Source organism: Rousettus aegyptiacus, unplaced genomic scaffold (genome assembly GCF_014176215.1).
Source record: "Rousettus aegyptiacus isolate mRouAeg1 unplaced genomic scaffold, mRouAeg1.p scaffold_m13_p_7, whole genome shotgun sequence".
Classification (NCBI taxonomy): Eukaryota; Metazoa; Chordata; class Mammalia; order Chiroptera; family Pteropodidae; genus Rousettus; species Rousettus aegyptiacus.
In genome coordinates, this window is record NW_023416310.1 from 107,699,647 (window position 1) to 107,725,729 (window position 26,083).

Sequence of the window (26,083 nt, forward strand, 5' to 3'; positions counted from 1 at the left end):
ATGGCCGGGATATGTGGCTGTGAAGGAAATGTGGCAGGCTTATTTCAGGAAGACTGGCCTGCAAGGATTCATAGGAGCCCAGAAGAGGACACACAGGTCCACTGCACAGGGTGTCTGCTGCGGCCCAGGCTCTTGACTTGACTCAGAACCAGGACAGAGGATGTGCCCTGACCCACTTGGAGGAGGTCTGGGTGGAGATGGTCCCATGCGGCAGCTGCAGTTGACCTTTCGCCACACTGGGCACCAACAGCAACACCCCCAACACTTAACAGTGCTGGCAAGCAGAATCTGCTGATGCCCATCAAAGGTCGGGAAGCAGGGAAGGCTCTGTTGTGTCCAGACGAATAGAGGAGTGAAGATAGTGGGAGAGCCTTCCTGCAGGAGGGAATAGCTAGACAGGTTGTTAGAGTCTAACCACAAAGAGCCTGGGGTGCCAGGCTGTGGGGGGTGCCATTTGGCTACACTGGAGAGAGACCTAACTTAGAGGTTCACACAAAGGAGAAGCCCACAGAGCAGCTTCAAACACAGCAGGACCCAGGGCCTCACATGCTAAACTCAGAAATGTGCCCACTTTCCTGGCCCCTTGTGGGGACAAAATGGTCCCAACAGTGCCTTTCCACCAGCTCAGAGACCCCAGTGAAAGAGCTTCCAGGTGCTGCAGAAGTCCTGAGATTGCACTTGAGGCCCCAGTTCCGATAACGCTCGTCCCTGCTCCAATCTTTGTGGCCAGAGGTGGGAAAATATGCTGATTGTCTGGGCCTTGTCACGAACACCCTTAACGGAGGTGAGAGTGGACCCTCCAAAGAGCAGTCCCAAAATGCTTGGGTGAGAATGGAGGAGAGCTGGTTCCTTGGAGGATGCTGTGCTGTGGGCTGGGGGTCCCTTGCAGCCCTCTCGGAAGTTATCACTCGGCCCAGGTGGGCACAGTGGTGCCTATGGGAGGCAGAGCCCACCCAGCCAGGAGCCCAGGGAGCCAGCAGGCCCCAGCTTAGATATGCCCCAACTTCTCTTTACCATTGCAGACAGGCATGCCCCGGACACTGAGCGCCTCCGAAATGGTGACACCCGGCAGCCCTGGCCCACCCCTCACCGAGCACACGGAGGGCGAGCAGGCCGGGCAACCCTTCCTGGATGGGGCTCCATCTTCAGCCTCCCTGGACACCCTGATCCAGCATCTGGTGCCCACGGCCGACTACTACCCTGAGGTAGGTGGCTCACCCAGTGAGAGGGGGAGGGGCAGCAGGAGGGGCTTTCTCCACTAGGCATAGGGGAAACAACAGGGCTGGCGCTGGCCTTGGGCCTGGTGTGGGGTGGTTGGGAAGCATGTCCCCTCCATGCCCCGGTGAGCTTTTATCACCTTTCTCCTGTGTTCCCCAGAAAGCCTACATCTTCACCTTCCTACTGAGCTCCCGCCTCTTCATCAAGCCCCAGGAGCTCCTGGCCCGGGTCTGCCGTCTGTGCATCGAGCAGCAGGAGCTGGACAAGCCAGTGCTGGACAAGGTGAGGAGAGGCAGGGCAAAGCAGGGGCCTCCGAGTGTACGGGCGCTGCCTCGACGTGCCTTTGTGTACCAGCCCTTGCAGAGGCAGTGATTGTCCCCATTCTCCTGATAAGGAGCCCACAAGAGGTTTCTGACTTATCTGAGGCCCAGAGCCAGAAAGGACAGATGGTATATCTAAACAATGGGGGCTGTTTTCCAGTGCCTTTGGGAGCTCTTGAGCTTGCACCAAGCCCAAACCTACTCCCCCGCAGTCCCACCCGCAGGATCCCTGCCATCTGGGATGGCGCTACAGCATCTGCTGGGGTTCCTGACCCCAGCACATTCTAGTCTACCTTCCCTCCTCTGTGGCCCAGCCAGCAAGGCCAGATCCTTCAGGCTGTGGCTATTTACACATGTGTCTGTGGGGCTTTACTGTTATAGTAATAGAAACCCGACTACAACCGGCTTAAGACAAAGGGATTTTACCAGCTCACATGAGTCACTGTCAAGCCTCAAGTACCACTGACTCCAGGGGGTCAAATGACCTCATTAAAGCATGGTCTTTCTCCCTCCAACCCTCTGTTCCGTTTTCTCCCGGGCCAGCTTCACTCCCACTAGGGCACATTCGCCCGCATGGTCACAGGTGGCCTCTGCTGCTCCAGGCTCACAGTCTATCCTTCCCAAGCTGGTGCAAAAACCGAAGCCAGTAAAAATCCAGATCTCATTGGCTTAGCCTAGGCCACATGACTGTGAGCCAATCACTGTGCATAATAGAGCTGTACCGTGCTGTTTGGCCAGCACAGATATGGCCCTGGTCCTGGAGACCTGGGCTGGGAATGCAGGACAGGGAGACCCCAAAGGCTGAGATGTGTCACCACAGAAAGGGCGCTAGACTATCCAGCAGGTGAAAACAGGAGATGACTCTGCCCCAAATGTGTCTGTACCCCTCTACTTCTCTGTGGTCAGCCCCCATTTCCGTGTGCCATTCTGGGCGCCTGGCACAGGGAAGGCATTGTCCCATCCTCCTTGGCTCCCATTGCTGCTGCCCAGGCAGCCCAGACCCAGCAAAGAGTGGCTGAGGCGGTGACTGATGCGGCCCCAGGACCCCTCACTCAATGTGGGCCCCTTGTCTTGCCTTGCAGGCCCAGGTCCGGAAGTTTGGCCCCAAACTGCTCCAGTTGTTGGCCGAGTGGACAGAGACCTTCCCACGGGACTTCCAGGAAGAGTCGACCATTGGGCACGTGAAAGACGTGGTGGGCCGCATCGCCCCTTGTGACGAGGTAGGAGAGCCAAAGAGTCCTTCACCCTGCCTGCACTCTGACACCAGGGACCTGAGTGTGATACCGAGCCCACCTCAGGGCCCATGTCTCCCCAGCTGCTCACTGTAGCTCCTCTACCATCTGCCCCTTTCTGCCCCGTCAGAAAATCAGACACTACAGAGACAGTGGAGAAACCAGGCCACTGGCTCCAGGACGGGTCTCTTGTCTTCTCTCCAGCCTACTCTCATTGATGGGATCAGATGGCAAGCCAGGGGAGACCCACTCATGGGCTCTTGTGGTTTCATGGTTAGGCCATTTGTCTGTGACCCATTAGGCCAGCCTGGCAGGGCCCTCCTGGCCTTGTGGCACAGAGGCCTCCCCCTCCCCCTCCCCCTGCACCATACAGGGGCTGGGCTGGCAGTCAGTGCTCTTGGACAAAGACCTGCCAGTCAGGGCAGGAAAGGGCTCTGCAGGACAAACTAACAACAATGGTGGGAATAACAGTCACACACTGTCTGGGCAGATTCTCTTGGGGTCCTCCGAGCCTCTGGGGCGAAATTGTCAATCCTGAAGGGTGGGGGCGGAGGAGGAGAGTAGGTCTCTCTGTGGCTCAAACCACAAACCAGGGTAAACACAGCCCTTACACTCCCGGTGTCTTGGGAGGCAGCCCATGTCCCGGGCATCAGGTGCCTCTGCGTCCCGCACCCTGCCCAGCTTTCCCAGCTGTTACTCTGGGGAAGGCACTTAAAGGTCTCTAAGCCTCACTTTTCTTATGGGCGGCAGGAGGACAAAACTCCCCCAGGATTATGCTGAAAATACAAAGAAGGGTTCTGCAAAGGGGATGGGGCCTCCTGGTACATTTGGAAAGGGCAAGTTTATCTGCATCTGCAGAATGACTCTGGCCAGCACCGATGTTGCTTTTTCTGGAAGAGAACATTAGGGGTAGCACTTGTCAGTTGCCCTGGGAGGAGACTGTCCATGGCAAGCTGGTAGCTAGTGATGTGCCCCAAAGTGGGTCTGGACATGGCAGAGCCAACTGCATGCATGAAACAAAGGAAAACTGCTAAGGCAGGCTGAGTAATAGGAAGCCATAAACCCCAAAGCCTAACCGAGGCTCAGAGAGGGTGTCCCTGTCCTGGGAACACTTCACATATCAGACAAGTAACTTAGCTGTTCTGAGAGCCTGGTGAGATAAGGGTTATCTCCTCCTCCTCTGCACCCCCTGGTCCATCTGGAGCTCATGACCCTTGGTTAGGATGAGGCAGAGAATAGGGCCAGGGATGATCGATAATTGGATGGATCAGGAGGGAAGGGTAGAAGCAGGGGGAGGAGATGCTGGTTGACTGGCTGGATATATAGTTGGCTACTTTGATGGATGGATACAAGAGGGAAGACAGATGTTTGGGTAGTTAGATAGGCAGGCGGATTAATGGGGTGAGTGGATGTGGGAAGATTGACGGGTAGGTGGGTGGGTGGATGGATGAATAGATGGATGGGAGGGTAAGTAGGTGGGTAGGTAGACGGGTGTGTGGGTGGGTGGTGAGTGGGTTGGGGGAGTAGATGGACGAATAATAATAAATAGATGGATGAGTGGATAAATGGTGGGTGGAAGGGTGAGTAGGTAAATGTCGGGAGGAATGAAAGATAGACTAGTGAGTTTATAGATCTGTGGGTGGGCGACTGTACAAAAGGCAAAGTGGACAACAGTAGGTGGGTAGGGAAGAGATGGGTGCAGGGATGATGGATGGACACGATGGATAGATGGGTGGGTGAGTGGATGGATGGAAGGATGGAAGGATGGAAGGATGGAAGGATGGAAGGATGGATGGATGGAAGGATGGATGGATGGAAGGATGGAAGGATGGAAGGATGGATGGATGGATGGATGGAAGGATGGATGGATGGATGGATGGATGGATGGATGGATGGAGGATGGATGGATGGAGGATGGAAGGATGGAAGGATGGATGGATGGAGGATGGATGGAGGATGGATGGATGGAGGATGGAAGGATGGAAGGATGGATGGATGGATGGAGGATGGATGGAGGATGGATGGATGGAGGATGGAAGGATGGAAGGATGGATGGATGGAGGATGGAAGGATGGAAGGATGGATGGATGGATGGAGGATGGATGGATGGAGGATGGAAGGATGGATGGATGGATGGATGGATGGATGGATGGAGGATGGATGGATGGAGGATGGAAGGATGGAAGGATGGATGGATGGATGGAGGATGGATGGAGGATGGATGGATGGAGGATGGAAGGATGGAAGGATGGATGGATGGATGGATGGATGGATGGATGGATGGAGGATGGATGGATGGAGGATGGAAGGATGGAAGGATGGATGGGTGGAGTAGAAGGTATGTAGGGGGATAAGAACCCAGTCACCCGCTTCTTATTCCTCCCCTCTTCCTCCGCTTTCCCTGGCCAGGAGACCTTCAGCAGTGGTGAGGTCTCGGCCACTGACAAGACAGGATTATCAACCCTTATTAGGCCCACTTCTGCCATTGGCATAGACATTTCAGAGGCAGACCCTTCCCTTCTGGCTGTGTTGGGGGTGGGGGAGTAGGTGTAAATCCTGGGCTGGTTTCCTTGAGAAGCAGCGCCTCCTCACTGACCCCCTAAGAACCTGTCAGGGCTGTGGTGAGAAATCTTTTCTAACCACCTAGTGGATGAAAATAAGATACAACTGAGACCTATGATTGGGCTTTTGAGAGCAGTTACCCACCAAGTTGGGATTTTGGGAGCAGAAACATCCTCATTCAGGACATTTTTCATCCCTTCCCTTGGGACCCAATTAGGTATGTGAGCTGGAAACAGGGTTCCCTGGCTGCCCACCCCACCAAGGTCCAGGCCAGAGGGCCCCAAGTGTCTTCATGATCCCCAAGTTGTCCTTCTACAGAAAGCCCCCGTCCAATGGGAGGTCCTCTAGGCTCTGGTTGCCCTCCGCCGGATGCTGCAGGCAGTCTGTGGCTATACGAAGGGGCTCGCTCAGAAGGGAGAAGGTGAGCCCTGCTCCTTCCTTGATGAGGAAGGGCCCTTAGGACTCAGAGGGAGAGATCTGGATCAGACCACTGGAACCCAGACTCGGGAACCACAGCCATGTGACCTTGGGCAAGGTGCCGCCCCTCTCTGAGCTTCAGTTGCTTCATCCATAGAGATAATACCTGTCCCCATCACACAGCACTGACGCAGAGTCCCCGAAGTCATTTGTGCTCTTATTTCAGCACTCGGTAAAAGTGACTTCTGATGATGAACAAATTCTTTCCAAGGTCATACGGGGCTTATTTTTATTTATGGAACTTTTATTATGGGACATTTCGAACATACAGAAACAAAGAAGAGTAATCATGAACTCCCGTGTACCCAGCACCTAGCTTCAACAATTATCAACATTTCCCCAGACTCGTTCCTTCTATTCCCTCACACACTCCCCTGCCGAATTATTTTTAAACAGATCAAAGACATTATAGTTTTTGCTCCCAAGTTATTTCAGCATTATTTTGTAAAAGGTTTCGCACACAGGGGTAGAATCGAATGCTATCGAGTGCCATGCACAAGGCAGTGAGATAAACACGAGTGTTTTCAGTGTTTTCAGCGTTTTCAGTGCTGTGCGTCTTTTGGGCGAGTTACTTGATCTCTCTGAGCATTAAATGTCTTCTGTAAGAGGGAGGGTGATACGCACTCCCCCATAGGATTGTGAGGAGAACAACGGGCCTAGGCACATAGAGGAGACCGCACAAGGCCGAGGCCAGTGGGGCTTCCCATCAGGGCAGCACCGAAAGGCGACATCTTTCTCTTTGTTCCTGCCCCTTTCCAGGGAGCCTCATCCTCCCTGTACTCCCCACCGCCTCTCAGCAGCTGGGAAGAAAAGGCTGGAGAGGCGCTGGGAAGGCCATTCTCCATGGCTGTGGGCTCTGGGGATTCCCACAGAAGCCTTCCCAGCACCCCGCTCTGGGCTTTGGGGATTCCCAAGGGTGCCTTTCCAAGGGACCCAGGAGTGTGGCATGGCCAGCTAGGCCTCGGAGGGGCTCCCAGTAGGTTGGACTCCACAGTTTCAGCTCAGGGAGACCAGTGCTGAAAGTGAGGGAGGCTGGGGGAGCCCAGAGTAGGCTGAAGCCCAGGTAAGAGGTCGAAGCCCAGGTAAGAGAGACAGGACAGGAGACAGCAATGCCCTGGCCACACCCAGTGAGCATGGGCAGAGGAGGCAGATGTGAAAGGCAGCCCTCCGGGAGACTGACCTTGCCTTCCCGCTGGCTCACAGCACTGTCTGCTGGACTGGCCCCGCTGCCCTGTGACTGCTCCCCCAAGGGCACAGATGGCGGAAAGCTGACATTGAGACCAAACTGGGCAGGGAGTGTAGAGCTCCTGCCTGGGGTGGGCAGTAGCGGGGGCAGGGGTGATCCCCCTGGGCTGGCTCTGGGGAGTTTCAAGAACTTCAGAAAACAGAGGCCCCTGCCCAGCCAGAGATTAGGGCTCTAAGCACAAAACACTCAGTCTGAGAGAACTTGAAGGTACCTGGGGAGCCACCGCCTCACGCACGAATGACCTCTGCTTGAGGTGATTTGAACTCAGCTGTATGTGCGCAGAGAAGACAGACCTCATCCTCCCAGGCCAGCAGGCAAGCCACAAGCCATGAGGACAATGCAGCATCTTGCCCAGCACAGCCTGGGCTCTCGCCAGGGACAGGGGACACCTGACATTCTCAGTGTGAGTCGTGGGCCCAGGTGTACCGCGGAGATCTCCCAGCCTCTATCCACAGGGTGTAGAAATCAGTGAAAAATTGGAAAGAGGTCAACAAGAAGGGCAAATCCTGTCCCCGCATTCAGAGGGGGAGCAGAAGATTCAGGAAAGAAGCAAACAATAAGCTTGAGGATAACGCTGCTGGAAGAATTCTCAGTGAATTGGCACACAGGAAATGATCATTACTTGGAGTGAAAACTGGTTCAATAGAAACAACTCCTGCTAAATTATTTGCATATTTTTAAATCGGGTAAGGATGTGGTCCTAGTAAACCTTAAGCACAGGCCTGCTGCATCCTTTACTTTAGGAGAGCTCCACAGTCCACCCAGGAGGGGCCGACTGGCCACGTCCAACCATCAGCTGATGTGTGCGGGCCTCTCCCGAGAGTCAGGCACTGCCCTTCGTGCTGGGGCCGAGCAACCTGGCCGGTGTGGTCTGAGAGAGCTGGCAATGTAATGAGAGGAGGGACAGGGGAGAGGTCAGTCCTCGAGTGGGGCATGGGCAGGGCTGCGAAGGAAGGGCACCGATGCCGCACGGCCAGAGGACGAGGACATGCCAAGAAGTAGAAGGCTGCACAGACCCTGCCCGGGGCACTGGGAAGGGGAGGGGAAGGGGCCAAAGGGAAAAAGGAGTGGCCTGTGTTTGAAGTGCAGGCAAGGGGAGCAAGGCCACATGGAGGCCATCAAGCGAGTCTAGAGCTGACCACATGGACTCTAAGCCACACAGGGCTTTGGTCTTTGTGCAAGTTGGGGACATTTTAAGGAAGAGGGTGCAGGGTTCGGATGTGCAGTTCAAAAAGACCACTGGCAGGGGAGTGGAGTGGAGTGGAGAGAGGCCTGGGTGGATGCCCAGAGGGGCATGAGGAAGAGCGCTCTGGAGGGTGACCCCAGGCTCACATACCTGGCCAGCACTCCACTCCGTCCACTGAGGCAGGGTAGCGGGCAGAGGCGGCAGCTCTGGGGGGGGACAGCACGACTTCCACTTACATGTGTCGGACCGAAGGGGCCCTTTGGCCATGTGGCTCTAGCAATCAGAGGAGAAGCTGCACATATAAACACTCACATATCAAACGACACTCTGGATGCGAAGCAGCATCCCCAGGCCTGAAGTGTACAGCGAGGGGGAGAGAGGACAGAGGGAGGTGGGAAGAACCCTAGCCTCTAGCCGTGGTGCTGACAGACAAGCTGCAAGGCAACATAGCCAAGGCAGATGCAGCCCAAGAAGTGGCCCCTGGCTTTCCTGTTGGGTCCTGAGGTGATAGTAAGAGTCAGTCCTCTGGCTGACAGGAGTGGAGCCAGATGGGGCAGTGGAGGGATAAGTGGGGGTGAAGGAACTTGACAGCTGTGCAGCTGCCCCAGATGACTAACTGGATAAAGTAGAGAGATGGTGGCCAGTGGAGGTGTCAGGGCTCACAGGTGACAGGTGTTGCCCAGGGCTGGCTGTGGCTGGACCCAACTCACCATCTTCCTGATACTCAAACGAAGACCTAGCAGGCAGCGTGCTGACCACACTTTTGGAGACGACAGAACTGAGGAGCTGTTCCTTCTACAGTAACAGAGAGTAGAATAGGATTTCGGTTTACCCACACACTGCCCAGCTAACCAGCTGATGCCTTCTGGGTCTGCCTCCACAGCTCTGGGGCTCAGGTTCAGATTAGGCAGCCTCATGTCTCGGTCCCTGTGTCCAGAGGGCTCTGCCACAGGCGCCCGTGGCCACTTCGCAGAGTAGCACTTCCCTCCGAGGCTGGTGGATGCCATCTGTGTCACCAGTGCCTTGGGCATCAACAATGTGGGACCTCAACAGCCACCTTGAATCCCGTGAGAGGCCCGAGGAGCCATCCATGACCCCAGCACATAGGTCCAGCAAGCCAGACACCCCACCTGCAAGATGCTGCTGGGTTTGTGTGTGTGTCAAAAGAGCATATGATGAAAAGCACTTGCTCTGAAATTCCCTGGCAGTGCTGACAATTCGCCGCCGATAATTCACTGCCATTACCTCTCAGGCCTCTGGGGCCTGGCCGGCCAGATGTGCACTACCTGCCTGCTGATACCTCAGTGCTGCCCAGAGACCAGGCCCCAGGGCCCAGCACCACTCCCTGTCAGCTCCTCGGCTCATGGGGGACAGAGGCCACCTCTGGGCAGCATTCGCTAACAAGCTCAAGGGCTCATCTTGTGGGTTACTGACCAAAGCCCTGGAATGTGTGGGCATCTCACTTAGCCAACCCAGCTAGTCCGATGGAGCCTTCTTAAAGAGAGGTCTCTGAGGGAGAAACAATCAGTTCCCTCTTGAGGAGGAAGATAGGAGCCCCTCAAGGGTAGGATCACGGCCTTTTGTCCCTGTACCCAGTCCAGGGTGGCCCAAAGAGGAACCTGCCTACCTGAGCTGCATGGTGAGGGACTCCATTGACATAGGAAGTGGTTGTCAAGTGCCCATTGAGTGCCTAGAGCCAGCCGGGCTCTGAGACCAAGCCTAGGGCAGGGCCTGATCCACATCTCCCTGCTCCCTCCCATCCTCTGCTCCCTGGCACTGCCCAGCCCACCTGCCCCACTGCCCTGACAGCTGGGGCAGCTTTGGATCTCCATCGCACTCCTTGATGTGTGCTCTTCTCAGCTCCCCTGGTAACCCTGCAGGCTTCTCTTTGTCTGGTCTTGGCTTTGGTCCCAACCTCAAGCTGCCCTGGATTGGGTCCTGCTTCAGGATGAAGCAGGTATAGGCAAACCTAGGAATAGCCCATCCCTGCCAGCCTACAGCCCTTACGCCTTAACCATCAGAGAGGCAGAGATGGGTGTTCAGGCATGAATGCCCTCTCTTCACCCTACAGGCATACAGAAGGAGGATGCACCAGCTCCTGCAGGCTCTGCACCAGAAGCTGGCAGCTCTGGGTCAGGGGCCAGAAAGTCTGCTGGGTGCCGACAAGCCCATCTCCTACAGGACCAAGCCACCAGCCTCCATCCACAGGGAGCTCCTTGGCGTCTGCAGCGACCCCTACACGCTGGCTCAGCAGCTGACCCACGTGGAGCTGGTAAGCGGGCCCATGCCACACTCTGCCTAGACCCAAAGCCAGGAACATCTGAGAACTGCCGGCCACCCCTCCACCCACGTCTGGACCCTGGCCCACCTCAGCATGACCCAGGGTTTGAGCCCAGCACAGCAGGGCCAGCCAGGCCTCTCCAGAGCGACCTGGCTCTGGAGCATTCTCTCGTCACTCCTGGGGCAAGAACGGGAGAGCTGGAGGTGCTAACCCTGCCCAACTTTGACCACTGGCCAGCATGAGGGTTCAGGCCTGGGACAAAGCACCTGGGTTCAAATCCTGACTCTGACACTGCCTACTCTATGATCCTCCCACTAATGCCTCAGTTTCCCTATCCAGGACTTACACGAGCGCACTGTACCAATGACCCTAGCTTTCCGGCCAGAGAGGCCTTCCTGCTTATGAAGGGGATCCCCAGGCCCAGCCTCCAGCATGTTGGGTTCCTGGTAGAGGACGAGGCTAAGGGGCCTGCCCAAGAGAGAGGAGGCTGGGGTGTGGGTTTCTTTCCTGCTAAACCTCCACCATTTATAGGTCCCTTGCTGTTTTCCAGGCACTATACTCAATGCTTACATACACTATCTCATTCACTTTCCCACCACTCTGCCAGGTAGATGCTATTATTATTCCCTTTCACAAATGAGGAAACTAAGGCCTGGAGAGTTTAAGTGACATGCCAGACACAGCAGAAGAGATAGAATCAGGGTTCAGTTCTGACCCAGACCCCATGGTCTTAGCCACCAGGCCTCTCCTGGTGAGAATGGGTCATCAATTTCCCAATTTCCAGCCCCGTTTCCTGGGTATCACCCCGCAAGCACTTTCTATGGGGACATTGCTCCCCCTCTCCGACCCTCGCTCCCTCCTCGCTGCTCCCCATGTACTGAGGCAGCCCCTGAACATGGGAAAGGAGGGATGGTCCTGAGATCTGTGACAACCCAGAACAGGGTTGCAGAGCCCCAGTGAGACAGGCAGGTGCCCAGAGACCCTCTGGGGGTGGCCCAGGAGGCAGTAGCCCGCAGGAGCACTATGCCAGGCCCCCATAACTTCTGGTTTCTGACTCCTCCTCTCCCTCCCCACGCAGGAACGCCTGAGACACATCGGGCCAGAGGAGTTTGTCCAGGCTTTTGTGAACAAGGACCCTCTGGCCAGCACAAAGGTATAAGTTCCTTGGACAGGCTGTCCCTTCAGCAACCACTGGTCCCTCTGGGGGACCCCCTCCCCACCCCGCACTAGCATCATCTAAGCCAGCTTCCCAGGGGCCCAGGGCAGGCTATGGGCTTGGAAGGGCCATGCCCACTCAGCCCATGCCTCCAGCCAGAGAGCCTCAGACCGTGACATCCCCGAGTCTGGAGGAAGCGTGGAAGAGCAGGCATTCCCAGCTGGGTCACACATCTACCAAGGTGGAAGGTGCAAGCGGGGAGCTGAAGCCCTAGTTGGGTAGGAGGGTAGAGAGCGCCTCCGGCTGCTCGGGAACCCCGCGTGCTCTCCGGATGCATTTCGGTGGGCGCTGGTGCCCTCCAGCGGTCACACAAGGAAGCGCGGGCTGGTGCGCGCGGCACAGGGAAGGTCAGGGCGCTCCCGTCCCTCTGAGGGTGGAAGGACTCCTGAGCCACGCGCTCAGTACGTCTTCCACACATGGATTTCAGAGCCCATCCCTTCTCTCTCAGAGCCCAACCAGCACGGTGCCTGGTGCTTTTCAACGAAGTCAAATGCTAATCAGAACCAGAAACGTGTCTTCTGCCCTGCACCTAATAAAAGAAGTGTAAACTAAAGATGCGATTGCATTTTCACCCCTCAGATCAGCAAAGATTAACTTTGTATGTTGAGTAGGGAAAGGGATGCTCTCATACGTGGCCAGTAAGGAGCGAAATTGGCACAGCCACTTTGAAAGGCAGCGTGGCAAGAACATCAACACTCAAATATACTCTCTGGACCCCAACTTTCTTCACCTAATAGTTTATCCTATAGATATACACACCCGTGTACACCAAGATGTATGCACAAAACATTTGGAATAAACGGGGATCCTTATATCCAAAGCCTGGGGACCGGATTAAAAATTATATTACATTCACACACGGAGAATGTTACGCAACTATTAAAGAATAAGAGAGACTGATTAAGTATGGAATAAGCACCAAGATCCATTGTTGAGAGAAGAAAGTAGAGTGAAGAGAAGTGACAAAATGTATGTGGCCATTTGTAATAACAACACAAGGGAGGGTGCATGACACATTCTTGCTCGCCGGGGCAGAGCTACCTAGACAGTCTCTGGGAATCCTGCAGGGTGCTCAGCAGGGCACGACAGGAGCTGGGGCAGGAGCAGGAAGCAGACTTTGCCACTCTTAGTGGGTTGTTTGTTTCTCTGTTTTGTTTTGTTTGAGGTTTTGTCCACTTCCAAGTATTACTTTTTTATTGTGAAATACATCAAAATTCCATGTGACGGTTATTTACTCACTCTGCTATATATGAGCTTGAGCATGTGTGTGGTGCCCAACCTCTTGCTATTGTAGATTTTGCTGCTATGAACATCATTACGGGTTTCCTAGTGTACATGGGTGCAAATATTTCTAAGACATCAGTTCTCAAGTGTTTTGGTCTCAGGACACCTTCTCACTATTAAAAATTATGGAGGATTCCAAAGAACTTTTGGTTATGTCAATTTTATCTTCCTGTATTTATTATGTTAGCCATTAAAACTGGTAATATAGTTATTCATTCAAAAGTAACAGTAAGAAGCCATTACAGGTTAACATACATAACATATTTTGTGAAAAATAATAGATTTTTTCAAAATAAAAATTATTTTTTTATTTTTCAAAAAAAATTATTTTCGTATTTTTCCAAAATAGAAAAATTACTACTTTTCCAAAATAAAAAGGTGACATTATCTTACAGAATTTTCACAGATCTCTCAAATGACTAACTTAGAAGACAGCTGGATTCTCTTATCTGCTTCTACATTCAATCTCTTGACATACATTATCATTGGAAACTCCAACCTGACATAAATCTGCAGTTGGAAAAGGGAGGTACATTTTACAGCCATTTCAGATCATTGTAAGTCTTCTTTGATACTACACTACAAGTTAGTAAGTGGTAGTTGTTAAAGATTAATTGCAATTAGCAATATGAAAATATATCAATGGACTTTCTGGACTCTATTACATGAAAATCCATTGGTCCCTCTTGCATCTTGAATAGCTTTTCTTTGCCCATACATGATTTTATAACATCATACATTGGTCATTTGGAAAATATGGGTTCACTGAATCAAGCAGATCTTCCAAATGTTGGCACATTTTGTTATACAATATTTTTAAATCACATTCATGAATATCACTTAGTGGTCTCATTTAAAAAAAAAAATCCTTGAGTATTGGGAAGCTGTCAAGCTGCCAGAGGTGCACAACATGTTTTACAAGTTCCCAATCATTTCCTGAAAACTCGAATTTTAACATTGGCAACAAATACTATCGACTGTTCTCCTTAAAGTGACAGTTTCATTTTGTTCATTTCCAAGACAATATCAGCCAAATACTGAAGTCTGAATAGCCATAGTGGGTCAGCCCCTCTGTCAAGTAAAAATGGTGTCCCCTGAGAAAAGTGGCTGGCTCGCCAGTCAATCACGCAGTGCTTTTTCTCAAGACCAGCCTCAGACCTCTGCATGAAGCAGAAGCACCTGTGTATACTACCATTTCGTCAGAGAGACTATGACAAAGACTTGAGGGTCAAATTTAATAAAGTGGAAAAATGTTTTCCTCCTTGAGGACATTCTTAAGTCACATTCGCTCTTTTTCTTTCCCCAAGTGTGTGATGGTGAGGAGCATGATGCCACCGCACTGATTTGGTGCCTCTAGCTCTGTCTGGGCTAAGGTGGCAGCAATTTTTCCTTCCATTCTTTTACACATCGCTGCAATGTCAACACAGTGAAAAGGCATACCATTGTAGAAAGATGAAAATAGTTTTGCCCTTGCGGACACCCAGGAGTCCACAGACAACACTCTGAGAATCGTTGCTCTAGGATATACCCAGGAGGGGGATTACTGCGTCTGTCACAGGGTAGGCACATGATCAGCCTTACTAGGCGATGTCAGCTGAGGCTGTCCCCAGTGGGGAGTTTTTCTTGGTATGAATCCTCATTAACACTTGAAATTGTCAGACTACTTCGTTTTTGTCAAATTGTTAAATGGAGCATCTTTTCATGGGTTTTGGATATTCTTGTTTTCTGTGAAATGCCTGTCCCTAACTTGCATCCAGTTTTCTATTAGTGATTTGTCTTTTCCTTAAGAATTTTTAAAAGTTTTGGTTTTTTTTTTTAATATGTACTAGATAATTATCCTTTATGTGTTAGAAGTACTGCAAATTTTACTCTCCTGGTAGGTGGTTTTGCTTTTCTCATTATTATGTCTTTTGATGGATGTGTATTCTTAATTTTAACCAAGTCAAATTTACTAAACTTTCCCTTTATGGGGTTTTTTTTTTTTTTTTTTTTTTTTTGGTGGTGTGGTTAAGAAATCTCCCCCTATTCCTTATCCAGGTCATAAAAATAATTTTCTGTTTTCCTCTAGAAGTTTTAGAGTTTTACCTTTCACATTTAAGTCTTTAATCAGCAATTCATCTTGTAGATTTGGCTGAAGGCGGGGGTCCATTTTCATTTTTCTACATGCAAATAGCAATTGTTTCTGCACTATCATTCATGTCTTCCCTCGCCCATCCATATTCCCTGGCAGTTTTGTTGCTGTCATAAGTCAGGTTTCTCTGTGTACGGGTCTGTCCTTGGACTGTCTGTTCTGCTCCGTGGGTCATTTTTCTGTCTCTGTATCGATATATGTTGTCTTCATTATCGCAGTTGTATGATTGGTCTTGACTGGTTGAGCAGATCCCCCAGGTTCCTCTTTAGGGGGGCCTTGGCTCTTCTTGGCCCTTTGTTTTATCTTTTAAATTTAGAATCACTTTTCAAATTCAATGAAAAATCCTATTGAGATTTTGTTAGAATGTATTAAATATGGATCAATTGGGGAAGGATAAATCAATCCTTCATGATATTGACTCTTCCAACCTATACAAACAGTTCATCCCTCCATTTACTTAAGTCTACTCTATAACATCTTTCTAAGTTCTTATAGTTCTCTCCATAAAAGTCTTAAACAAGTTTTGTTAGATTTTTTCCATGGGTACCTGATGCATGTTTTCACTCTTTCATATGGCATTTTCTCTATTGTATTTTTTATCGTTATTTTCCTTTCTGTCACTTTTCTTGTCTGCTCTCTCTCCATTCTCTGTTCTGTGTGGAAGACGGAAATTACCTATTCCTGGAATGTTTGATAGAATTTGAAAATGAAACCATCTGAGCTTGATATTTCCTTTTATAGGGAAAATGTTTACATACTGATTCAATATATATACTGTTTGTTTGCTGCTGTTTTAGTAGTTGTAAGACTATTTAGGTTTCTATTTCTTCTTTACTCTGTTTTATAATTTATATTTTTCCAGGAACTTGACCTTTCCTCCTGAGTTTTCACCTTTACAGACAAAAAGTTATTCACAATATTCTCTATTTAGGTTTTTAACTTTTTAACATCCATAGAACTTTACCTTCCTGATTATTTTTGCCACCATATTTTGAAGCTATGTTGTTAGGTGCGGATAATTTTCTATGTGACATCTTCTCAATAACTTTAATCTTTTCTCATGCTTTTTGTCTTTGAGTCTCTTTTTTAAACCGAAAGTCTATTTTGGCTAATATTAATATAGCAATGTGATGTTTATCATATGCTTTTTTCTTTTTCTTTATTTTTCTTTTACTTATTTCTTTGAGTTTAGGGTGTATTTCTTGAAAATAGCAAGTAGCTGAGTTTTTTAACTACAATGGTTGCAATTACTGATATATACAGGTATATTTTTACTGTCTTCTGTTATACTTTTCCATGGTCTTCCTTACTTTTCCTATTTCTTTTTTCCTTCTTTCTTTACTTCTTTTAGATAGATCCCCCATTTCATCTTCCCTCTCTGTTTATTGAAAGTCACCCTGGCAATTTTAACATGTGTATTTAAGTTAACTTAAGTTTAATCTTTGAAATTGTGATACACTTATATAGTGGAAGGTTTGACATCAGTTTTAAAAATTTATTTCTAAAGGATATTATATGGCACGTGAAAAGTTCACATGGAAAAATATGGAAATATATATATTTATAGATACATACATACATACATATAGTCGATTCTCAGTATTCAAAGTAGTTATAAAGTTGTGAACACTGATTAACAAATGCCACTGCTCCTAAGGGAAATACAAGGTGAGGTTCCTTGCAAGCCTCTCATCACATTTTTATCACATTTTCATAAACCAATCAACACACAGCCTTGTTTTATGTGCGTTTTGGTTTAAAGAAATTTTATTTAATATATACCGTTCATTCAATAATGCTGAACTCATAGTCACCAACACTCTGACTCATGTCTGAACAAAGCTTATCTAATGTATATTTTCTCCCTAGGGGCACCACAGCCTTCCTGTGCTTAGGGACACTAGACAGCACTGTGCTCAGGGGACACTTTAAGCAGTGAAATCACCACCACATTAAATAGACCACAGAAAGGACGCTTGTTTGCAGTATGAGAGCTGAAGCAAAAAAGTAGAGCATCACTTAGCTTAACTTCAGCACACATTGGGTGACTCAAATTTTTTGCCACTCTGCACATATAAATACAGCAAAAGTGATGCAAGTATTATTTGGGAGGTTACAAATAAATTATGAGGGAGTAGATATATTTGCAAATACAGGATCAGTGAATAATGAGGATCAACAATTATATATCATATTAATAAATATCATTTTAAATTATATCTCTAAGTGTACAGAAAAAAGACTAGAAGGATACGCATCAAATCATTGGTATCTGTGGATGATTTTGGAGTTTGGCATTATTCAGATCATCTGTAATGATTATGAATTGACTTCATGTTCAAAAAATTATTGACAAAAAGACTGAGCATTGTCCTTGCATCTTTTCTAGCCCTGTTTCAGTGACAAGACGAAGAACCTGGAGGCTTACGTGAAATGGTTCAACAGATTATGCTACCTCGTAGCAACTGAGATCTGCATGGTGCGTGGAAAACCGGGGGGGCATGGCCTGGCATGGCCAAAAGCAGGCAGGGGTTAGGAGGAGCCCACCTGGGAAGGAGGCAGATTGGCTTTTTGCACCCTGTCTCCAAGCCCAGGGCCAGGTTGGGCACCCCTCCGGGACACCAGGTGTCACCTGACTGGCCTGTGGTGACATTTTCCCTCTGAGTAGAGCCCGGCATGGATCCACAGGCCTCAGAGACTGCTGGCTAAAGGACTGCGGGGTGGCCTCTTCTTCCCCCATTTGTGCCTGTCTACCTTGGGGGGCCTGTTTGGCTCACTTGCAATTGAGAGAGAGATATCGCCCAGCCTTTAAGGATTGAGAGATTGCACATTCAAAGTCCAGGTTTCCAGCTTCTCCTGGGAAGTAGGAAGACCTGACAAGGCTGAGCCTATCATGCTTGTCATCAAGACACAGTCCTGCCAGCCAGACCAGCCCGCCTTCTTCTCTCCCTTACAACAAAGGGACCCTTCCCTGAACCTACTCCCCACCATCAGGTGGAACCCAGGGGCCACCTGTCTCAGGAAAAGACTAGAAGCAGCACATGTGCCAGGTTGGGCTCTCCAAAAGCAGACATTGCTACAGATCCGGGGTGCGAGGTGGTTCTGGGGGTGCACACCTGTGACAGAAAAAGGGGAACAGGCAGGCGTGGTCAGAAGGAGAAGCTGCCCTGCGACACCTCTGCCTATGGGGGTGTTTCCTGTTTGTGAGCCCACATCCCCACTTTGTTTGGCCACTGTCACTGTCACTGTGCTGCCCTAGGAAGGACAGGGCAGTATTCAAGGCAAGCAGCTCTCCGAAGGGGGGTTAACCAGCGCTTCTCCGCAGACCCGCGCTTCTCAGTGGCGATAAGACTAGTGCCGCACGTTAGGAGGCGGGTCAGCGTTCTCTATGCAGAAGGAGCACAGCCTAGGGCCCAGGCCCCTGCTTTTCTGTACGTTGACATCAGTAGCCTGGCAGCTGGCATGGGCTTTGCCTGAGTGAAGCCTGGACTCAGCCCACCCGAGCCAGGGTTGGCTTGTGGCCCCATGTGGGGACAGCCAGCTTGGTGCCGGGGGCGGGGGGTGGGGGGGGGAGCGAGGGAGCCATGCTCTCTGCTTCCAGAGGGAGTGCTGGAGCTGAGTAGGTGGCCTCATGCCCTCCAACCCAGAGTCCTCCCCAGAGGTGAGCTCTATGCTGGCTCTGCCCGGGATGTGTGAGAGTCCCCAAGCCCGTGGGCTACAGACTGCTCACATCACACATCTCAGCCGTTAGGAGGGACTGGTGGGTGAGCAGGGTGTGTGGTCAGGGCAGGGCAAGGACCCATCACGGCTGAGGCTCAAGTGTCCTGTCCCCAGCCGGCCAAGAAGAAGCGGAGGGCCCAGGTGATCGAGTTCTTCGTCGACGTGGCCCGCGAGTGCTTCAACATCGGCAACTTCAACTCCCTCATGGCCATTGTCTGTGAGTGGCTGGCCCCGGACGAGTGCCCTGGCACGTGGGTGTAAGCCAGGGTGCTCCTCCAAGCAGGGCCTGGGTGCCAGCTGGGCCCATGGCTCCCCCAGTGGTCCGGGGGAGGTGAGCTCAGCCCCCTCAGGGTGCTCAGTGAGGGCTTAGCATGTGTCCCCTGATCAAGGGTGAGAGGGGGCCCTGAGTAGGCCCTGGTCGTGGTGTGGGTCCAGTGTGCCGAGCACTGGGACTGGTGGCCTGCACTCATGGTAGCCAGGCCTGCCCCAGTATGACATCTACCTGCCACCTGACAGCTGTGACTGATACAGACCTCAGCCCTGGTCAGGGTGCAACCTGAGGGGCTGGGCCAGCTGGGGCCACACAGAGGCCTCCTTCCTGAGGAAGTGAGGGGGGCTGTGCAGCCTGGAGCAGCCCCCCCCCCAGCTCGGCCCTCCCTCTTTCAGCTGGCATGAACATGAGCCCTGTCTCCAGGCTGAAGAAGACCTGGGCCAAAGTGAAGACAGCTAAGTTTTTCATCCTCGAGGTAAGCAAAGTTGTTGGGTGACCAGGCGACACTGGCTGTCCCCAGACACAGCCGTCCAGCCGTATCCATGTCTCCTTCCAGCACCAGATGGACCCAACAGGGAATTTCTGCAACTACAGGACAGCCCTACGCGGCGCAGCCCACCGCTCCCTGACGGCCCACAGTAGCCGGGAAAAGGTAGGTCCTCCCTGGTCCAAACCCAACGCTTCTACAGCATCTGTAATAGACAGCCATGTCTCCTTGCTCGCATGCCTCTAGTATGGGGAACTGACCACCTTATCAAACAGATCAGTCTGCCCCCAAGCAACTCTAACTGATAAGAAGTCTTCCTTATGGGGTGGCAGCCGTCCCCTGGGGTTGTCCTCTCTGGGAGGCCGTGCAGAGTGAGACTGTTCCCTCTTCTACCTGCCACTCCTTCAGAGCACCCAGGCCCCTCTCCCGCTCTCCTCCTGAGTCAGCAGCTCCAGACCTGCCATGTCCTCTGGTCTTCAGTCCCCTCCCACTTGGGTTTCTTTGATCTCTGAACAGTTCCGTTTGTCAGAGTCCCTTCTCTTTCAGATCAAATTGTGGTCCCAAGTATGAAGGCTTTTACACCACCTTATTCTGAACTCAATACCTTCATTGATGTGGCCCCAGATCACATGGATGAATCTGGCAGTGACTGACCCAAGCTTCTTGCCCACTTAAACTGCCCTTTTCACAGGTTCCATTCATATACATTTTCACTGGGGCGGGGGTGGGGGGAGCTTCACTGACTCTGATCAATTTTACTTCTCTTCCAAATTCTCCTAGTGGCCTCTGATACAGGAAGCCACGCACAGGCCCTAGGATCACAGTTATCTCTGTCTGAGAGCCTGTCACCAGCCGGCAATTAGCACTGTTCGTCTCTGTGCACAGGGAACACTGAGACTGGCTGGGCCTTCAGTCTGGTCTCTTTGGAACTTTGGTGGCATCAGATCCCTGAATGGAGGTCTGTTGCCAGCTTAAGGCATAATAGAGCAAACTGCTGTCTTGAAAGCCGCAGTCACTGAAATTGTACTGAGTGAATGTAGGTTCGGGGAGCAGGCAAGATACTCACGGCCCTTTCTGTTCGGGCTGTGAGCACTTCAGCAACTCCGGTCCGAGGAGGGCTGAGGAGGAGGGGGCAGCATCCAGTGGAGTGGGACCTCAAGCCCCAGGGCAGGTGAGCCTGTCCCCCACAAGCCAGGAAGCTGGAACACCAGGGCAGTAGGAACCTCGCTTCACTGAGTACCAATCACATGAGGGCCACTGGACCTCCATCCCCTGTTTAATTCTGGTGACTATTCTACAGGGCGGATTTCAACACTGCCATTTCCCAGATTAGAAGACTGAGTCTCAGAATGGAAGCCTCGCTTGTCCATTCACGTGGCAAATGGGTGGCAAAGCTGGGAGTTAGACTTTAGCTTGTACTCACCACCAGGCTGCTTCCTATTCCCAGGCACAGGCGCCATGTGGCAGTCACGTGGGTAGTGGCTTATGGCCCAGGAGTAGGACTGCGGGGTGGGGATGCATAGTGTTGGCTGTGGCCTTTGGTCTGAGGTGTCATTCATGGCTCCCGTGCTCTGCACTGTTTCTCTTGCATCTGTGCTGAGGCTGTGGTGAGTGAACTCACCAGGACTTCCCGTTTCTGCACTCAGAGCCCCCTGCCAGCTGCGCATTTAGGTCTAGTGCTAGAGGTAGATGACTTACAGAGGTGTGTATTTAGTTTCACTGCATTCTCCTCTAACTTCCAGAGAGGGATGGACCATGGGCTAGGCCCATAGAAGCTGCTTTATAAATAGATGGAAGGCTGGAGGATGGGTTAATAAATGGGTGGATGGATGGAAGAAATAAAGGAAGGAAGGAAGGGTTGCAAGATGCTCTCACAGTCTCCCAGTGACCCCAGCCGAATCTTGAAGGCTCGAAAGTCTCAGTAGTCACCCTATGCTGTCTTCTTGCCTGTGGTCGGCTCCTGTCTGCCCTGCCCTTTCCCCTGCCCCTGTCTTTGTCACCAGTCCACACTACACAGGCTTCTCTGGGTGACCTCCAGGCTGAGCTGGGTTCTAATGGAACTGCTCAGCTCCAGAAAGCAAGGACGGTGGGCTTAGAGTCACCCCGTGGGGCAGGGAGATCAGCCAGGACAAAAGCCCTAGAGGGTGAGCCTGGACCCACGTGGACAGGCAGTAGCAGTAAGAAGTGCTTATATGTAGAAAATGCTACTGTCCTGAGGACCACCTCCAATGCCCTCTACCTCCAGGAAGCCTGCGCCAGGCCCCTAAGGAGTCATGTCTGTCCGCAGCGTCCCACTGCCCTTAATCCACTCCCCGTCCCAACGCTTCTTCCCATTCCAACCCAGTTCAGTCCTCGCGCTCCAGCACAGGCCTGGGACTCAGCAACGGTGTTGGGGAATGGAGGAGATGGACAGAGACCATCTTCCCTCCTGGCTCAGTAAGGAAACAGGAATGGCAGAGGTTCTGGGGCTGAGCCATCTAGGCCCTAGGCCTGCCTCTGTTCCTTACTGCTTGCTGTGTGAGCTCCTGAGAGTTACTTACCCTCTCTGGGTCTCAGCTTCCTCCTCTGTAAGGCAATAAGAGCCCTGCTTCACTAGACTGCGGTGAGCATAATATGCGATCTTGTGCACATAGGGCTCTGCTCAGTGGAGCATTCAGGCCCACTGCTGGTGGCCCCCTGACAAGAGTGTAAACAGAGGGCCCTCTGGGAGCCTAGGGGTAGCAAAGCCTCCTTCACTCTATAGTTGTTCCCATGACTGTCTCCTGCTACACCGAGGTCAGAGGTGAATGTGTCCGATGCACCTTCACTGTCCCTCAAGCCCTGGCAACTGGTGCAGAGAAGACCTGAGCAAATGCTGTGGAATGTACATCATTCCAGGGTGACCAGTTCCCTGGGATCCCCCAGTCTTAGAACCAAAAGCTCTGCATCCCAGAAAACCCTTCTGTCCCCGGCAAAACAGGCAGTCGGTCTCCCTGCTAAATCTGGCTCTGGTCCTGGCCCTGGTGGTCACTAGCTAGCCACTAGCCCTGCCACTCCATAGGCCTCAGTTTCCCCATCTGCTCTGCCCAGTTGAGCCATCTGTACTTCTGTGCTGTGCAGAGTGGTCAGAGCCCAAGTCCTCGCCTCAAAGCGCTTGCATGGGAGGTGACCTCGGCATTCCCTGAGCCAGAAATGTCAGTGTCTGGTGCCCAGTTCTAAGGGTGATAGGCTGAGCTGGCAGGGTATGTTAGCATCCTGCAGCTGATATAACAAAGCACACAGCTGGGCAGCTTAGAACAGAAATGTGTCCTCTCCTAGTGCAGGAGGCCATAATCAGGGTGGACAGAGCCACACTGTCTCCAGAGGCTCTATGGGAAGGTCCTCCTGTCCTCTTGCAGCTTCGGGTGGCCTCAGAATTTCCTTAGCCAGTGGCCATATCGCTCCTATCTCTGTCTCAGTCTTCATGTGGCCATCTTTCCTGCGTGTGTCCAAATGCCTCTCTCTTTACAAGGACACCAATCACTGGATTAAAATCCAGCATATCCAGTATGACTTCATCTTAACTTCATCCCATCTGAAACGACTATCTCCAGATAAGGTCCCATTCACAGGCGCCGGGGTTTAGGACATCAGTACATCTTTTGCAGGGGGACACAATTCAACCCACAATAGCAGGGTAGAGCCAGCTAGTTCCCCTGGGTGTCTGAGCTGTCAGCAGTAAACTCAGTTCTCTAGAGGTCGACAGGGCAGGGAGAGACAAGCAAGACATCTGACAGAGAAGCACAGAGATGCCTCTATTCGCAGGCTGACCTTCAGGGACAGGAAGGTCTTGCACTGGGCCTCACCATAGTGCAGCAGGCTCAGAGCTTTAGCATCAAGAAAGACATAGAATAGCAAATCGGTAAATAAGTATTAAAAATGAGGCCACAAACTTTCACAAGAGTTGACGCCCATTCCATATGGATTAAATGTGTGCTCAGTCTGTGCCGGGCCTCCCAGTGGGAGAGGAAAGAAATGTTCAAGGGGCATTGGGACTTCCACCCAGCCCCACCACCAACCCAAATGGTGCTGTATACAGTAGGAGCTCAGTCAGCACTGGGATCTAACGAGGCCTGGGAGGAAACAGTCCAACCCCACGGGGCACACTAGGTAACCTATACCCCATGCATCCCAAGGCCAATGCCGAGGCCAGCCAGCTATGCCCAGGAAGTCTCTCCTGCTGATGTATGTGAGGTCCCTGGGGCTGCTGGCAACAGCTGATCCACAACTTGTCCCTTCCAGATCGTCATTCCCTTCTTCAGCTTGCTCATCAAAGACATCTACTTCCTGAACGAGGGCTGTGCCAACCGCCTCCCCAATGGACACATCAACTTTGAGGTAGGGTCCAGGGCCTGGGGCTGCGCCACCAAGGTAGACAAGATGTAAGAGCTCCCAGAGCAGGAATGCTGGCCTGGACAGCTGGACCCCAAGACAGACAGAGTACTGCAGTTTGCGACCAATGTCTGTGCACCCCACATCTTCCACAGGAGGAGTCAGGTTCATGCAGCCATTGGTCCCCACTGCGGGCAGGCATTGTGCCTAGCATGGGTGAACCAGAATCGTTTTCAGCCCTTGAGGAGCACCAGGCTGGTGAGAAAGCCCCACAGACCCATAGCGACAGCTGGCAAGGTGATGTGACAGGCTGCACAGGGGCACAGAGCACAGGGGTCGGGGAGGCCTACCAAAGGGGGAGCCCTGAACAACAGGTGGAAGTGACCAGACAGAGGATAGCATGCGCACAAGGGAAGAAAGACTTCTCCCTCAGCAGACACTCACCAGCATCAGCTCAAGTGTCCCCCTCCTCCAAGAAGCCCCCTAGATCTTCCAGGCAGAGGGAGGCCTGTGAAAAATAGGCTGGGCATCCCTCAGCACGGTACTCCAGTCCCCACACTCCTCAAAAGCTGTTCCAGGCTGTTCCACTCCATCTCACAATCCCCTACATGGGCCCACCCAGCACACGTGGCTCAAAGTAGCTGGTATGCTAGGCACGGTGGGGGCCGGGGCCTGGAAGCCCTGATGGCATGGGACAGTGAGAGCAGGTAGTCACTGAGTCAGACAGAGCATGCCATGCAGCAGTGGCACCCCCAATCCACAGGAAGGAGGGGGCTCTTCTCCCTCGGGAAGGCTAACCTAACCTAGTGCTGGCCCCACCCAGCCTCCAACTCCAAGAGCAATCAACCCTGGGCCAGCCCCTTGCTCAGTCTGAGCCTCAGTCTGTCTATGAAAGGGGGCTTCTTCCACAGCCTTACAGAGGGGCTAGGAGGACATGCTGTTAGGCCTGCCAGGGCCCTGCAGGTGTCACCTGATAACTGAGCCCATGACAGGCGTGTGGACCCTTCAGCCTCACACGAATACCCCAGTGACCTTTACATGCTTCTCACCGGCCTGGTTACCCGTGAAGGCCAGTGGAGCTGGGGGAAGTCCAGTGTAGCAGATGACCTGGGCCCTGCATCCCAGGGGCAGTTCCAGCTGGAGGTGACATGGAAGAAGCCAGGCTTGGGCAAGACTGCAGGGCCCTGGGGCCTGGGAGGGCCCTCTTCTGGCAACCCCGACACACACCAGGGCGGGAACCCTGTCTTTTGCCTTCTCGAATTAGTCTTCAGAGCTGAGGTTGGGGGTGGAGAGGCAAGACTGCAAGGTGCTCACCAGTGCCGGATTCAGGATGCAGGCAATGGGGGCAGACCCAGCGAGGGCTGGTTTAATAAAACCAGGACTGGGGCTTTCACCCATTCATAACTTGGTACTGCTATTTATTTAAAATCCTTCTTTAAGTTAGTACTTTTTTAAAATTTAAATAAGCGTATTTATATTTTACTTAAATGAAATTCAACTTCAATGAATTTACCTTCATTTTATTTAAATATATTTATTGAAATTTACTTGCATATTCTTTAAATAAACAAACTTGCCATAAGTTGGGATAACCACAAAAATAAATAGAAACTAAAGTAAGGTCCACCTCTAGCCAGAGGCACTTCCTGCTGGGGCCATGGCCCAAGCATCCCTGTCCCCACAGCATGGAGGCTGGTGAGTCCTAGGTAACAAGTACAGCTAATTCCTTGGAGAAGATAAAGAGATGTAATAAACACCCAGGTTTCTCAATGGATGATACTGTCTGTCATTTACTGCCTGGTGTTCCACCCCCGGGGCTACAAAAAAGGCCTTGCCAGGGCTGGCCCCACTCTCGCTGGTAATGTCCAGGCCCTGGGAGTGCATCTATCTTGTGTCTCTATGACCCTGGCAGAAATTTCTGGAGCTGGCCAAGCAGGTTGGAGAGTTTATCACATGGAAACAAGTGGAGTGTCCCTTCGAGCAAGACCCCAGCATCACCCACTACCTGTACACGGCCCCCATCTTCAGTGAGGACGGTAAGTTCGCTCCAGGCATCACTGGCCCCTGGGCCATGGGACTCTTATGTGGCCTTTTAGTCACAT

General features: G+C 51.7%; 1 protein-coding gene across 3 annotated transcripts in view; it reads left to right on the forward strand.

The window, feature by feature from the left end:
- The window catches only part of RASGEF1C (RasGEF domain family member 1C), a 76,888-nt gene that overhangs the window by 37,892 nt on the left and 12,913 nt on the right, over positions 1-26,083 (forward strand). For all 3 annotated transcript variants that reach the window (XM_016147754.2, XM_016147755.2, XM_016147753.2), the window contains exons 2-12: positions 1,023-1,205; positions 1,378-1,500; positions 2,621-2,758; positions 10,313-10,513; positions 11,601-11,675; positions 17,543-17,632; positions 18,988-19,090; positions 19,540-19,619; positions 19,701-19,796; positions 23,892-23,987; positions 25,894-26,017. In XM_016147754.2, coding sequence (XP_016003240.1) covers positions 1,029-1,205; positions 1,378-1,500; positions 2,621-2,758; positions 10,313-10,513; positions 11,601-11,675; positions 17,543-17,632; positions 18,988-19,090; positions 19,540-19,619; positions 19,701-19,796; positions 23,892-23,987; positions 25,894-26,017 — 1,303 coding nt within the window. In that variant the 5' untranslated portion in view covers positions 1,023-1,028. The remainder of the gene's footprint in view (positions 1-1,022; positions 1,206-1,377; positions 1,501-2,620; positions 2,759-10,312; positions 10,514-11,600; positions 11,676-17,542; positions 17,633-18,987; positions 19,091-19,539; positions 19,620-19,700; positions 19,797-23,891; positions 23,988-25,893; positions 26,018-26,083) is intronic.